The sequence below is a fragment of the Nothoprocta perdicaria genome, unplaced genomic scaffold, assembly GCF_003342845.1.
Source record: "Nothoprocta perdicaria isolate Ctin4 unplaced genomic scaffold, notPer1 scaffold_370, whole genome shotgun sequence".
NCBI classification, from domain to species: domain Eukaryota; kingdom Metazoa; phylum Chordata; class Aves; order Tinamiformes; family Tinamidae; genus Nothoprocta; species Nothoprocta perdicaria.
In genome coordinates, this window is record NW_020455611.1 from 491805 (window position 1) to 508102 (window position 16298).

General features: G+C 46.3%; 1 protein-coding gene across 1 annotated transcript in view; it reads right to left on the reverse strand.

Annotated features, from left to right (window-relative positions):
- Nucleotides 1-16298, reverse strand: part of TRPC5 (transient receptor potential cation channel subfamily C member 5) — a 49356-nt gene that overhangs the window by 13930 nt on the left and 19128 nt on the right. Inside the window, exons 3-5 of the mRNA XM_026044541.1 lie at nucleotides 8175-8511; nucleotides 5508-5647; nucleotides 1414-1736 (exon numbers count right to left, since the gene is read on the reverse strand). Coding sequence (XP_025900326.1) covers nucleotides 1414-1736; nucleotides 5508-5647; nucleotides 8175-8511 — 800 coding nt within the window. The remainder of the gene's footprint in view (nucleotides 1-1413; nucleotides 1737-5507; nucleotides 5648-8174; nucleotides 8512-16298) is intronic.

Consider the following 16298-nt stretch of genomic DNA (forward strand, 5'->3'; position numbering starts at 1 on the left):
GCCTTGCTCTGAGCTCACAGCACCGAAGCGTTCTCGGAAACTGGCCTTTCTTTTCTCCTTGATGATCAAATGCTCTTTTTCCCCAGCCCAGCATCAATGCTGTTGTTGCCTTCATTCGTCCGCTGATGGTGAAAAGCGGCCGGTTGGCAAGAGAGGTGGCTCCAGAGCGGGAGGCAGGAGGGGAACAGAGCTGCTCCAGGGCTGCTYGCTGCCACTCCGGGCTAACAGGCTCCAGGGCCGAGCGGGGCTGCGGGACCCGTCCCGCGCTGAGGCCGCACYGGGGCTGTCGGAAGCAGCAGCCTCTCCCGGTTAATTCGGTGCCAGGACCGCACGACACATTGCTGGGGATTCAAAGCAATTGAAACAGAAAAAAGACTGAAGTCTTTAATTCTGTTTTTCATTAGCGCAGCGCAATTCCATCCACTTCCTCCAGATATGGATGGAGAATTAATGAGAGAATTAATCAAGCCGGCGGCGTTGCCGCTCTGCCGGGGAGCTGGCCTGCGGCTCCTTGTTCCCATGGCCTCAGGGCTTTCCAGAACACAGGCCATGCTCCCAAAAGCCCTGCCTTAACCCCAAGGCCTCAGCTGAGGAAAGGCAGAGAATTCCTGGGCGCTAGGAGCAGTTTGATTTAGTTTAGCATGGACTGGTGGACAACAATCCTGCTCTGCGGGCTCGTGGGCGCAGGCCCTTTCCTAGACGGCCCTTTATTTACTTCTCTCCCCATTGTGTTTTTAAGTATTGTGCAAGCAGCAAGAGCAATTGGATGGGGGCTGATTATTATAATTATTTCCACTAGTAGTAATTAAAACAAATACATTAGAAGGACAATGTGTGGTATTTTGCAGCATGTGCTATCTCTTTCAGCCCAGCCAGCTGTCATCGCAGCCATTTCCAAGCCAACATCTCAGCAAAGACCCTGCACTTCCTGCAAAATGTATTTTGCTGTCGTTTTGATSTCTCCCAAGGGAATTGGAGAAGTCTTCAATATCACAGATATATAAAATGTATGTATATATATGTGTGTGTGTGTGCTTGTGTGTCTGTAAAAGGTGRGAGTGCTGCTGCTCTAGCACATTGGTTTCTCTTAGAATTTTCCATGCTTACCTCGTCTCCTATATTGCATTAGCTACCCCAGGATCGGACAGAGCACTTATTTCAGCAAGGGGATGTCCATTTTCTAAACTATGCTGAAATTATGCATTGGTCACAGTAAAACTTCAGGCACGGGATCACAAACAGCCCGTGGTGTGGACAGACTCGCACCCTCCCTGCGTCACCRTCGCTCACGCCGCTTCCAAAGCCTAAATAAAGGCAGGTTGACGCAGCGTGTTGACAGCCAACGTGCCAAGGGAGGCAAAACAGGGCACAGAGGAAGCCAGCGTTAGAAAGGGGAAGGAAAGAGTGTCTTACGTGGAGAAGGCATTATTCTGTTTCTCACATCGGATCCCCTTGCAGTTGTTSGGCTCCTCCGAGGCACTGGTCTCGTAATAAAAATAAAGCTGGTTCAGTCCGTTGGCAAAAGCCAGAAGCACCAGGCAGTAGATAAAAAGGAAYTTGAGGATGTCTAGCAGCATGCGTCCCAGAGAAATCTGCAAGGGTCCCAGGTGTGAATTTGCTGTAAACAGGGATATGAGGCGCAGGGAACTTAAAATGTTGGATATTGCAAAGAGGGCTTCTGCAATGAGCGTCGGGTGCCACATTTCCCATTCCTCCCTTGGACGAGAGCCGTTATACTGCAAGAAATAACAAGGGTATAAAAGTGAATTATGTTGTAATCGCTTTGAGATAGCTTCAAATGTCACACCTGCTAAAATGAATGTGCTGTGCGTAAATGCTAACCGGGTACTGATGAGGGACAAGTGCTTTTCAGCTCTGCATCTCAGCACCAGACTCACATCCAGGATTGAGGCTTGAAGCTGAGTTGACACGGGCTCAGATTTAGCTTTAATGACCAATTCCCCTGCCAGATTCTGTCCCCGTGATATGGACAGTTTTGTGGGACCAGTTTTCCTCGAGGTTTTTTGGCTGTGTTGGGTGTATCTAACCTAACCCTAGCGAACACCCACTGCACATTCAGTGCAAGGGAGGGAGCAGGGAGGGCAGAGGGAAGGCAATGAGCTCTGCAACACAAGGAGTGGATGCTCTCCTTAGTAATCTCAAAAAAAGTGCCAACAGCCCAGAACCAAAATTCTTCCTTCATATTAATTTTCTTATTAGTTAATTTGTCATGGCRATTTTAGGAAAGCTGCTAAAGCAGAGGTCGTAATTACAGCTGAAACACTGGCTACATTCGAGTGCATCAATTATAAAATTAACTCGTTTGTAAGACAACTGTAAAGGCAGAGGCATTGACTGACTCAAGTGCAGCCTGACGCAAACAGGTACCTCAGAGCTGCTTGCATGGACATAGCCACGCTGGCCTAACACAGGCGCAACAGAACCAGAGATTTTACCATCAAGGAATCATTTACCCCCTTATCAGATGTCTCTGTTCATTTAACAACTAGAAAAGGGCAAAAATGTACTTACAGTAATACAGTCAATAATGTAGCCAGAGTGTTTAGGGCTTTCAAAATCATATTTGTACCTTTTAAAGGGAAAGGTGTAGTATCATGCTGGTCTGGCGGATGAGTTTGTAAGYACTTTCCATTTAATTCTGAAGCTCTGATGAACGTAGCTGGCATTTTTTTAGGGATGGAGCTAAAAGCACGCTGATGTCTCTGCATTAAGCAGCTCGGATATCACACAAAGGCATTTCAACATAACCTCTGATTGCTTCTGACATTTCCAAACTGTTCTTTATTTTATGAACATCACAGACTGACTTTCTTCCTGTCATTTGGAGATGCTTCTTAAAATGTTTGCAAAGGGGCCAACATTTTTAACCCTTCGCCAGCCCCCAGCAGGGGTGAYGAGGAAGATGATGGTGCAGTTGCTGTCCTTGCCCTTCGGCAGCCTGGCTGGACACTCAGCCCTGTGGCTCTCTGCTTGGGTTCAGCGTTGATGCCATAGAGAGGACCAGGGAAAGCTCTTCTCTTCTCACATATATTTTTAAAGCAATTTTTTAGGATGATGCTTTGCCCCTCTGTAAACTGACTGCATATCCCTGCTTGGAAGGCAGTAGTCACTTCGGAGCCGTGCAGCTCCGCTGACGAGACCACAAACAGCCCAYTGCAGAGCTGGGCACCTGGGACAACTGAGTGGGCTGCAGTTGTTTGGGTCAGACTTCAKAAGATGAAGATGGAACAAAGCAGGACATATAAAGAGCAGGACAAATAAGCTAAGCTAAGCAGTCACATTTACGTTTCCTCATTACAGGATAATTCAATGTAGCAAATGAAAACTGATTAAGGAAGTATTTTTACCCTATAATTAGCCTGCAGATTTAATTGGTACTGGACAACATTGATGCCAGGTCTTGGAAATTGGTCAAATCAGAAAAAAAAATAAAAAGGTCTCCATGTAAAAACCAAGGATGGAAAACATTAGTGACCGTACGCAATTTCTTTTTTCTGATATTTGGTGGAAAGCTAAACGTCCATGTAAGCCTTTGAAGTTCCAAGAAGTGTTAGGCTACAGTGTACTGGCACATATACCAGCCTTTTCCAGCCCTGGGCTGTTCTATAAATAACAAAAAAGCCTTGGAAGTCATGTTGCAAAGGATATTGAAGCCATTATCAGGGTTATAAAACCTTGTGTTTCAGCTCAGGCCACAATCTCCAAGTGACATAGGTCAGATGGGAACTCCTATGGGCATGCTTGTCCAARTGGATCCTATGTAAGTTCTTATGAACCTCTCCAAATTCCCTGACATTGGTCCTTGTCAGCACTAGACCTTAGACATGCCAGGTGTAATCCACAGGGGTCTGATCCACATTCAAATGGGTATATTCCTATTAGGTTTCTTTTGTGTGCCAGCATATATGTCTTCGTGGCTTGCATATAGGCTTCTGTTGTTCATACAAAGCCTATACACAAAGCTGTATTTTGTTTGTACGTGTGGTTTGGCTGGGAGTTTAAATCCCAGTGTGTGACCATATAAATCTGTGGATGCCCGGCTCTTTTAGCAATTTGTGTGTGAGAAAGAAAGAGATTGTTAACATTTTAAGATTTATTCATGAATCTTACAAKTTCCAGCATTTCTTGTATTGCTCACAGTTTAAAGACCAACCTTTCAAGCGTCTAATTTCCTTGCTAGCTCTGAGTGTTGGGGGGAAAAAAAGATGTAATCTGCTCCTGCTTTGATGCTGCTACAGGGCTGCCTGCTCAGGGAGTAGCAACCATCTTCAAGCGATTCCCTTTGAAAAACACGAGCTCCATGTTATGCAACCTCCTGGATTTTAAGTAGGGCCCACAGCAGGGCTGCTTGTTACAGAGTTTATACAAGAATCTTCCCTCTTTGGCATCAACGAGCTTGTGAAATTTGCACTTCTTTTCTCCTCCGTCTGCATTGCACTTGGCTGAGACGGAGCGAGGGAGCTGTGGGCAACTGCTCACGCTGGGCTGCAAGGAGCAATTCCCGACGACGGGGCAAAGGCAGGAGCACGGCACAGGGGAACGTGCACGCGTCTACGTGGCTCAGGAGCAGCCAGGCTGCTTYACTGACACGGTGCAATTCCCCTGGGCACAGAGGGGCTCCTGCTGATTCGTGCCAAGCAAAAAATGGCTCGGGAGCCCTTGCAGCTGCACTCCCAGGGAGCCACAGCCTAAGGGGGTTGCAGGAGGCCCTGCGCGTGTCGTCTCCAGCTTCCAAGGGAGGCAGGGAGCAAGCGCTTGGGGCCATCTGGCTTCCGAAGCCGGGCATGCATTAACGCTGAGCATCACGTCTGTTCATTTTAAAATGTGCTTCAGAGGATGAACGTGGATGCGGCCGCTTGCCATGCACGGAGCGCCACAGCAAAGGATCTGCAGCACAGCTCTACGGATCCTGCCTCTCCCTCTGTCATTTCCAAGCCTGCCCTTAAAACGCTACATTTTCAAGAGGAGAAGCCAACTCTGGTGTTTTGGATGGAAACTTCCTACCGGCAGCTTGTGCTTCTTTGCAGATTTTMATAGACTCCTGATAAGTAACCTACAGATCCACAGGGGCTCACAGGCTACTATTATATGCCTTGGCTGTAGGAGTTTTCAGATAATTTTATGCTTTTTTTCCTTTATTGTTTTTATAAAAATCATGTTTTCAGTGGGCTTAGCAATGTCAAAAGAGGCCCGCTGACAGTAAGGAAAAAAAACCCACATATTTGTCAAATGAGTAGCTACAGCACAGACAGCCCAAAGAACTTCAGTCAGACCCAAACAGCCCAAATACTTCCATCTCAATCAAGCAGTAAGGAGGAGAAGGAAGATCATTCTCCAAACACATTCATATACTTTGCAAGCAAATTTTCAGAACTGGGCTGCTTGCAAGGCAGCTCTTCTCTGCCATCTTTAATTCGGATTTTGGCAGTGCCTACCTACCGCTCCCACAAGCTACAGTTCCACAAATCCATTCCAGGTTACTGTACCTTGACATAGGCGACAATTTTAAGGGAGATTGTTGCAAGATAGAGGGAGTTCATTGCAAAATCCATCAGATTCCACCAGTCGTGTACATACTCATTGAATCCTCCATCCCACATTTCCTTGATCTCTCCCCAGATAAAACCTGTAGAAAGAGAAAGAGTCCATTGACAAGAGATCTTATTTGCCATTAAATCAGCATGTACCAAATATAATAAAAAATTATTACAAAAATTTTAAATGAACAGCCTCATCCCTCCTGTTCTCTACTCAGTATAATAATGGTGATTATGAGGCATTTTCTAACACATTTTACAAAAAATATCAATCTAAAGAGATATGAAACAGAGTTAGGCTTCCTACCCAGGGCTCCAGAGAGAAAACACCAGGAGATTGCCTGAGACACATGAATTTTAACTGGTGTGAGGGGATTCACTCAGATAGCAAGTATTTGCTATGCACAAACTATTTAAAGGACTGTATTTGGTATCATTTCTAATAGATTGTCTGATCTTATAGGATATGAACCCAAAATGTCTTCTAATAATAATACGATAGTTGCTCACCTTTGCTATAGCTATAGGGTAAGCAGGAAGCTCTGTGGTTCATTACCTTACTGCAAATCTCACCTAACGTTTTCATTGCAAATAATAAATTATTTGACCACATCCTTTATTCAAAAACACTTAAAGCACTTTATTGAGCCTATGGACCAGTGAAAAACAAATAGCAGCTTGGTTCCTCTATCACCCACATGCTTCTGAGACTTCTCAAAGTACCCAGGTATTTTGAATTACTCAGTTTACACCACAATCCTTGACTAAAGCTATGAAACATTCAGTGTGAAAAACAATACAGAGCACATCTCAAGGTGTGCAGTCAATGCAGTTACCCAAATTGCTATGCAGACCCAGCAACAGGACACTGCAATGGTCATTTAAACTGAACTGCCACTTGCAACTCATTTTTAGGACCTAAAAGTTCAATCTGAGGAGCAGATAGTGCTGAAATAAACTGCTGCAACCATCAGAATATCAATCCAAGCTCTTCATCTGCCAGCCAGCAGGTCAGCGGTCAGGCAAACATAATGTCAAGGCCAATAAGGTAATTTTATTACAGCTGCCTCCAAATCTTTGCATGTGCTCAAAACCATAAAATAAATCAATGGAAAAGATCCTGTTGAAGAACTCGTATACTGTATTTATAGTGAGTTATCCTTGCTGGTTACTATAGTTACAGCAATGCTGTGTGTGCCTGTTCTCTCTCTCTCCTTTTAGAGCAGGAGATATTTCATAAATAATAACCTTTAATCTGGTGAAACTGTTCTAATGTCTCCGTTTAATAAGCAGTCCCACAATATCTCTATTTATTCAAAACAAAAGAACTCAAGAGGAGAAGTAGACAACCGTGAAAGGCCATTTTGAAAGGACATTTTTCCTTGTGGATTATCCTCCTTTCATCTGCACATCACTTTTGCTGAAATGTCCACCACTTCCCTCAATTTAAGGTGTGGAGGTAAGGGCGAAGTGAAGAAACCACGTAAGCTCAGAGAAGACCTTGAGCCTTCTCAGATTATTCTGAAACCTCTACCAACACAGGTATTTCACTGCCATAAATTAGATCAGTGAGATAAGGAGGCTTGAGTTACCATTGAGATAAAATGTCGTGGAGCTATGAAAGGAGCAAGCTGCCCTGGGTCATGACGGGAGGCGATTTGTGAACATGTCTGCAGCTCATTTTCCTTCCCTGCTTTTCCTCAGCACTGCTGGCTTTGGCACATGCACTGGCCTGAGCGGGGTGTATGGGCAGAGGCTGGGGAGGGTGAGGATGGTGCAGAGACCATCGCCCTCCTGGTAACACAGCAGCTCACAGCAGCACTTTGTTTCAACTGCAGAGCAAGGGAGATGGGAGCCGAGACTGTGCCTCTCACGAGCCCCCATGTTCTCTGCTCTGCAGCGTTGGAGCCGAGTGGGAAAGGGCAGATACACCCCGCTCATCCAAAACGCATCAAACTGCCTCCCGCTCTTCTCCCTCGTGGGTCTACCCACTTTCACCCATCTGTCCCACCGCCTCATCTGTCCATCCGACCTTCAGGGAATACAGACCCTCCTTTGCCTCACGGTTCTCCAAACACACTGGAATAAGAGCCTCCGATGTGACATTTTGATAACAGCTCCTTCATCCTCCATCTGCTCGCGCTAGAGAGCTCAGTTTTGGTTTGATCGGTGTCTATCAGCATAAGGCAGAGTGAGATTTCTCCTCCCTTTTCCGCTGCTCTGCGGGCTCCTCGGGAGGTACCCGCATGGGGAGCAGCGYGGCAGCTCCCGGCTCTGCCTCCCGCCCCGTGCCAGCTGGTGGAGCTCCGCCAGCATCAGCCGTGACCCGCTCGGTACCAGCACAACCCCGAAGCCAATTCCTGCGCCGGGGTCTCGCACAGAGCGTGCGGGAAGCTGCGACGGAGCCGTGTCTGTCGCAGTTTACTCGGGGTCATGTCTCAAGGCACGTCAGATGGCAACATGAGCATGAGAAGAGCCCCAGGCCAACAAGATCTGCTGCTCCAGAAGGAGCCCAGCTGTTCCATGAAGCTGCCTGCCAAATCTCTTTCCGGGCTGGTGATGCTGCAGTGAGGCCCCACACAGTCACCGTGAGGCGCGGGTGCTTGGGACACTTACCTAGAACCCAGGGCAGGATCATCCACTCCACGATGGTGGGTGGCGGTCCCTGCATGTGGAGGTCRGTCCTGACGATGTGCTGCGATGCCAGCAGCAGCATGAAGAGGAACGTTAGGTAGGAGCCGGTGTGGCAGATAAACTTTATAAATGGCTTTTTAATGAACAGTCCCAGCCTGCTCTTCGGTGCAATCAGGTACGCCACGGACAACACGGGAAATAGCAGTCCGATGGTGACACAGGTCAACAGTTTCACCACCCAGTGTTTCCGCCTCCATCCCGGAAAGCCATCGTACCAAAGAGTCGCGAGCAGCTGCTGGCAGTTGGGCTGAGCGACAAACTGGGGAGGAAGAACAGGAACAATTAGCTCTGAAGGGCTTTGCTCGACCTCAGCCTCATGACAGTCACTCTGGCAGGCTGGAGCTGTGTGGCTGACGTCCCCCCTTTGCGCCCACAGGACCTACCAGCTGTGTGCTCAGGGCTGGATGGGAAGCCTTTTGACCAATTCTTTCTTATTCTAGGTGAAAGCCATTTCCAAAGGTGCTAACATGCACTGCTGCAAGATGCAAGGCAGAACACACGTGCCCTCCAACCTCGCTGGGTCCTCAGCTCCAAGCCARCTCTCCTCACCTTTCCTGCACCCCTCCTTCCATGTGACAACTTCCAGAGCTACCCCAATAAACCTGTTCCTGCCCAGGCAAGGGCCAGGCACCATCATACTGCCCATGACTGGTGAGAAACAACCCTCCGGGGCAGCAAGGAAGGGGAGATGAGACACAGCCTTTGAGAGGGACTTGGAGGGGCTGAGAGTTTTCCCATCCTCTTCCTACTAACTGCTGCTTCAGACAGGCTCCTGATCGCTGGATGTGGAAGAGTCCACAYGACTCCTTATATTAAAGCTGGCTATGGAGCAGAAGGGCACACGTAAGAAAGAGAAAGCAGTAAGTCACTTTTCCCACTCCCTCAACGAGACCCTTGCCAGCATTTCTCAGCAGTGACTAGAAGACCAGGTAGCTGCTCAGGTTGCAGTTACTTTAGATGTTTTTAATGCCTAACAGCCCTTGGATTTGCAAACCAAGCCAGAGTGTTTCTGCCTTCTGCCAGAAGATTTTATGTTCTTGATTATACCTGGAAAGCCCCATAGTCTGCAGAAGAAATATGCTCTTTMTGGACCCTATTCCCACAGCCAATTAGCGATGCCTGCAAGATCAAAACATAATTGCTTTTCTTTTTGAATTTAATTTCTAATCTATCTTAATGAAGTTATCCCTCTGATCTGCTGAGCTCAGATTTTTCACTGGGCTCCACAAGCTCCAGAAAAAAAAAAAAATCCCTCAAGAGTTGTTCTGAGGATGCACGTTATGCTGATATTGCTAAACCAGAAAAAAACTGTCCTAGCACAGATACAGTTATCAACAAGAATAATCCTGTAACAATATAACTACATTTATGGCAGGATATGGCTGTATCAGARAGAATCCCACTGCTAACTGACACAGCAGTGCTAGGAGCATTCCCCATAGAGCACAGACCTCAAAGAGGTGCTACAAAGCAGGCTTGGCGAGCTCCTTGGAAGGAGCGTGCCATGGTGGCAAAYGGACTGTCTTCTAAACACAAGATAGGCCCTGTTTTGTCATCCCTTTGTTGTCAACAAAGCAATGGCCTGGGCTCTCACGTAAATCACCCCTTACGTGCACGTTAATATCATGGATTCAAGGCTCTTTTCATCATATCTCACACATTTGTACTTACAGCATTCCATAGGCCTTAGCCACCAGGAGATCCGACTCGATGCAACCATTTCTTAATAAAAGCTTTTGCTGGCATCCGTATCTCTTGAATATCCATCCACTGCTGAAACTGCCCAATGTTTTTTGTGTGCACGAGGACTTTTTGCACATTGTTCTYCAAGCACTCTTACAAGCAGCACGCTATCACTGCTATGTGCAAAATGACTCAAGCAAGGTCAGTCGGAAAGGAAAGATGCTTTGGTTGGTGTCAGGCACTCAACGGCAACAGCCAAACTCATCAGCAGGGCTCTCCTGAATATTTTATCCCTACTGTGTGAGGGGGTGGTGGCATCTCAAGCCCCCATTCCGATGACAAATGGCACTTGGAGACACTTCTCCCGAGCCCCCGCAGTACCTGAAGAAATAACCTGGGAAGAACTCCTGGAATGGAGCTCAGAGAGGGCAGAAATCAAGAAACAATGATGATCTCCTCCTCTTTTTCTGCAGCTTTTATATCTTTGTCTGCTTCTTCCTGAGAATGGGTTTTCAGTGTGAACAGTGTTGCAGAAAGCAAATTAACACATGACGGAAGTCAGACAAGGTCTGACAAAGTCATTCATTTCTGTATGCATTTTTAGATTTTGTGAATATATTTTACATGCTGTAACAGAGTGCCTGGATCAAAATTAGATCACATCTGGACTGGGTAGTTTGAGTAGATGGACTGATCAAAATGAGTATTGCAAATAAAATCTCCAGGAGAAAAAGCAAGCATTTATGAAGCTGGACATTTATGTGCTATTACAATAATAAACTCAACTGCTGCTTCTAGCACACAAGTGCCAGGCAGCTCTGGAGAATACCAGGAAAGACAATCAGAAGTGTATTTGATTTTGAAGCAACTTACACATGTTTGCACCCGCAGCTGGGCAATAGTTGATACGGAGACTATCTATAGGAAACAGCAAAGACCTGTTGCYCAGAACTACCAGAAAATATTACTATAAAATGCCAAATCTGGGATGAAAGCAACAATTCCAGAGAGAATGAAAAAACATCATGCACGGTTTCTTGTTTGGTTTRTTGGCTTTTAATCTATGACTTCAGAAGAGGCGACAAGTTACGTTTAAAGGCARCAGATACAGACCACGCTGCAATTTTAAGATCTCAAGCAGCAGCTGCGACCGCATGTGTTCTGCAGTAATTTACATGGTAATAGCGACTGCTGTTTCTCTGAGATCAGGTACAACTTCTTTTCTGAGGGGGGAAATGTATAAACATATTTTCTCTTTATCGCCTATGACAGAAAGCTTTAAGGGAAAAATAAACCTGTTTTCCCCCTGAGCCAAAGTCAAAGTCACTTGAGAAATCAGATGTTCCCCTGGTTGCTGTGCAACTTGCAGGCCACTGAAAGTGCCTCCTTTCTGCTTAATAGCTCATTTCTAAAATGTTCTTTCCGTGCCGCATGTGATGTTCGTTCTTCAAATGGGGAGAAATTCGCACATCATGAAAAAGCAGCTTTCATGATCAACTTGGCAAAGAGGCACGGAAACCAGGAAAACACTGTTAAATTCCCCAATCAAACCCATTCCAACCTCATTAAAAATAATCTGAGGGAAGCACATGAGGGGGGGAAAAAAAATTCACTAATGCCATGAGCCATCAAACGGTTTTCTTATTAAAGCTAAGTCATAGCGTTTACCAATGGAAGGTTTTCTAACCTAAATTAGTGCAACTAACCAATTAGTAAACTACTGCTTGAATCTCAAGTCACACAAGGATCCCAGCTGGCTGAAATGCTGAATTCCCTGTCTGCAGCAACACCAGCCTTTCGGATTTTCATGGAAAGTCCCTGAGTGCACTAGTCAGGGAAACTGCTGTTTCCCAGGATCTTTGTGATAACTTGGAATCTCCCTCTGGAATAAGGAAAAGGGCTATTTCCATGAGAACGGCTGGGAATACCAAGCTCATCACCCCTTCTAGGTGTTGTTACTAGTCTTCACTGACTTACCCATCAGATACTCAACCTACTGAAGATAGTCTAGGGTTCCTAGTGTTAAATAAATACATATGCAATATAAAAATGGGGAAAAAAAACTCAGCTTGTGCACTTTTAAATAGCCTGGAAGTCTGTAATAACAACATGGCTTTCTTGCTCTTTCATCCATRCATTCAAACTGCTTTATAAAGTTAAGGAATAGTTGTATTTCTGCCTTGCAAATAGACAAAACTAAGATTTGGAAAGGCAAACTGACTTCTCCAGTTCTACTTACGCCAAGGCAATACTACAAACCTGCCTTCCCCAAGTATATGTTCAATTCCTCTGTAACTGGAGTTCCAAAGATGGTTTTAATCCTTCTCCTGTGTTTTTTCATTTGGTATAGTTGGAAATAGTACATGTGAATATCACCCTTTTTTCATCTCACATGAACATACTGAATGTGACAGGATCTGGTATCAGCTGAAGATTCTGCACGGTGAAAAGAGAGATCTTGATATTTTAAAAAGCTGTATGTTGGTCTAGTTTTGTAGATGGTTCAGCATCAATGGCAGATGTAGTGTACCAGACACTCTATTTGTTTGAGAAGATGAGCATATGACTTGCAAACCGTGTCTCCCTCCAGTATATAGCAGGCAGGGCATCAAACATGTTTTTCAAGGACTGTGGTGCTCGAGGAGTCTCCAGTCTCCACTACAGCTGGCAACACAAGACGTCATTTCGCAGGCACGATGCAGAATGTCCTGACAGCTGCACTAATGAAAAGGGATGTCTCTAAAACACAGCATTTGCACTCAGTTCAGCTAATGTATGAAACAAAGGTTCAATGCTATGAAGTCTGTGGTATTACTGGTGTAATGTTTTCRAGGACTGCCCCTACCTGTGGAAAAGCTGCAGATGTGTTTCTTGGGATGCAGCCCCTTCTCCAACAGGCTCTTGGGCAGAACCTGTCCATCACGGAAGATGCAGCTCGTTTAATTTAAGAACTTTCTCAGTGTATTTTCTTGTGAGGACAACACCACYGGGTCAGTGGTGGGCAAACTGCTTGGTCTCCCCACTTCTGAAAATGGGGCTAAGTATCTTCACCTTACCCACAAATGAGAACAGCCACTTCAGTGGTGGTTGGGAAGCCCTTTGAGGCTAGAAACTACAGCGATACCAAGTCTTTTATGTTTTTTCTTTCTTCTTTTTGTCTTGCCAGGGTCTTTGTATAACATTTGGCTTGCAGCTTGACTGTGCTATTACAGGATTTCATTCTCAATGTTCATCAAACTCACTGTCACCTGCTCCTCCACCAAGGAGAAACTTCTTAAGAGAAAGCAGCAGCTGCTGGATGGAAGGTCTTTTTTCTTAATATCTAATCTTTACTGGTATTTTAATGTCACCTAAATTATACTTCCCAGGATTCCAATGCCTTCTACATGCTGGACYATTAAAATAAATATCAAACACAAAAATTATCTTCCAACCCCCTCCCCTTAACTGGGAAAATCCCTTATCTCTCACAGTCACAAGTAATTTAGGATCAGACACAGATGGGCTGAGATGCTAATGCCCGAGGGAGCAAGTGCAGTAGCTCCCTGGCAGCCCGGGCAGGGGCTGCGCGCGGCCTCCTCGGCGCTGGGCAGCGCGACGGCTGCAAACGGCCGCTTCCGCGCGGGGTGTGCTGGGTCCTGGCTGAACTCCTGCTGTGGACAGGCGTAGTGAACGCTCTTTGGAGGCCAGTAAGCTGCAGCAGATCACGAGGGGTTGCCAGCGAGAGCCAGAGCTGGCACAGGATCCATAAAATTAACTTTGCTTTCCTCATTTTGGTAGGTCAGACTTGCTGAGAGCTGCTATCCGACACASGGCGTTCGCATAGCTGCAGTGCTGCTGTGTTTGGGGATAGCAGACACTGCTGCCTCTTTTAGCTCAAGCTATTTTGCTTTGAAAAGGCAGATTCTCAYGCAAACTGGGCCAGGTTTTGCTGTCTGCGTGACAAGTCAAGTAACTGCACAGTGCCTCATGTTGCGACCAAAGCACWTTTTAGTCGATGCCGTGGAGAATGGAGATTTCCTGTGAATCCAACCCTATCATCAAAAGTGTGGCATAAGTGTCATTGCCATCTGCCATTCGATAAAAGCTCCTGTCACAAGAATGTGACCATCCCATCTTGCAGGGATGAACCGTCCAAATGCACAAATCTCAACCCACAATGAGCAACAGTCCCAGTCCTGTGCAAGCGGGCACAGCACCAACAGCCCACGGATCCCAGGGAGGAGGGTCTGCCTTGCTCCAGCCCTGCTCCAGCCTCAGGAACTGGCTGGGCTTCCCAGCTCCTTCCTTCTCCTGTGCTCCCAAGGCCTGCTCAGAATCAAGTAGCACAAGATACCACAAGACAGCACAACGGAGAGACCGCTCAGCCTCTGCCTTGTAACCAAAGACAGGATCCTTTGAGGAAGAAAGGAAACGCAATTGCTGTGTAAGTCTGACTGCTCTTAAAGGAAATTCCAGTAGGAAATACTCAAAGAAGGAGCCACATTTCTAAATTACCCCAAGATAAAGGGAGAAACTACCTGCAGCCGAATTCGGTGCCTGCTGCAGCGGGCCAGTTGGCCACACGAGAGCAGAGCTCTTTGCACACATGAAATACCTGTCTCCTCAAGTTTGCACTGCTGCTGGCAGTGGGATGAAGAAGAAAATCTCTTCTGTAGCATCTTTCCTTTTTAAGTTCAACCTCGTTAATGACTGCAGAGTTATTTACATTCTGCTGCTCAAACACAAGCTGAGGAGAGTGAACACCTAATGGTTGTTCATCCTTTTAATTCAATACTTCCTGCAACAAGGGAAAAAGGCAGAAATGAAACCAAAATGCTCGTAGGGGTAGGGGTATAACTTAGGGAAAAGAGAGTCCAACTCAGCACTCTTCTCCAGGCATTTCCAAAGGATAATCCTGTTTTTCCTAAGGAAAATACGGGATGTACATCCTATCAAAAACACAGCTGCTTGTCACGTGTGTGTTACAATTAACAGCAAAGCGCTGACGCAAATTCAAAAGGCAGTTGTTCCTGCATTAAGGTCGTTAGCAGAGCTGCGATAGTTCTTCAGGAAAACCAAGCACTACCCAAGTCGCTCAGTCCCTCTGATGATGAATCAAACAAGCTCCAGATCCTTCACAGATGAACATATGGCCTCAAGTTGTATGAAACTTTGTCTAATCTGTTCTTAAAATATTTTTGGTTGTGATGACACATGAATCTTAACTAAAGGTCTCGTATCCTTGGTGCATCTCTTGATGCTAGCACACATGAACTTGGTTTAAACACCACGAACTGCAAAGTCACCACTGATRTGAATGCTGGGGGGACCAAATAATTCCTAAAAGCCTACTGCAGTTCCACTAAAATTCATAATTTCCCTGAATTTATACTGGATTGGTTATTAAATGTTCAAAGAGAAGTCCTGTGTATTTCTAGACAAAACTAGAAGCTTGCAAATCCTGGCTGTCTACACACAGGAAAAGCAATTAACAAAGTATTTAAGCTGATAATTACATCCATCTCCACTCAGAAAGTGTTTAAACATGTGTTGAGCTATAGGTCTGTATTCATAGCCCCCGGCTGCCAGTGGGATTTAAGCGCGGGCGTAAATTCCGCCTTGATGAAGGCAACGCTGCTGCCCTGTGCTGCTGAGGCCAACGCTGCCCATGACACCCCGCAGGAACCCACGTCCTCCACCTGATTCAGGAGCGCTCCTACATTTCCAGAGCCTGAGCACCAGRTATCAGCAGGGCCTGCAGAAGCACTGGGAAGACCCACAGCCTCCGAGCTGCTTGGACACAAATCCTGCAGCCTTTTCCACGTGCCCTCGCAGACAGCGCTCCGAGCGCCACGGCCTCGCAAGCGACTCCTGGCAGCTCTCACCAGCTTCGGCTCAAGTGCAGAACATGTTGACTTTGGAGTACAAGCCTGGCTTTATTCTCCCAAGTGAATGTCTAACATTTACCTTAAATAAGCCATAACTAAAGCAAACAAAAGATTTTTAAAAGTCTTTCACAAATAGCTTACATGCACACCCCCTTTGCCCTATTAGTACTAATGAAAAGTTCTAAAAATATTTTTCATTTTCTCCCTTTTTAGCATCAGGAACATCACACTGACCCTCCTTCCATTGGGTTTCGTGTGTCTTCCTCACCTCTTGCCTTCTCCTCCCAGAGCAAATGTTCCACAGGCCCCAGGAATCTCAGACGCTGCACCAAGAAGCCCTCGCGCATTCCCGGGATCCTCCAAAGGCGACGAGCGCTCCCGCTCCCATGCTGCGAGGGGAGCGGATTCGCTGCGGGGATGTTTGCTCAGCCAGACAGGGAGTGCGTGAAGGCACAACGCGCGCACAGGGCTGCGGTCACGGCTGGGGAGGATC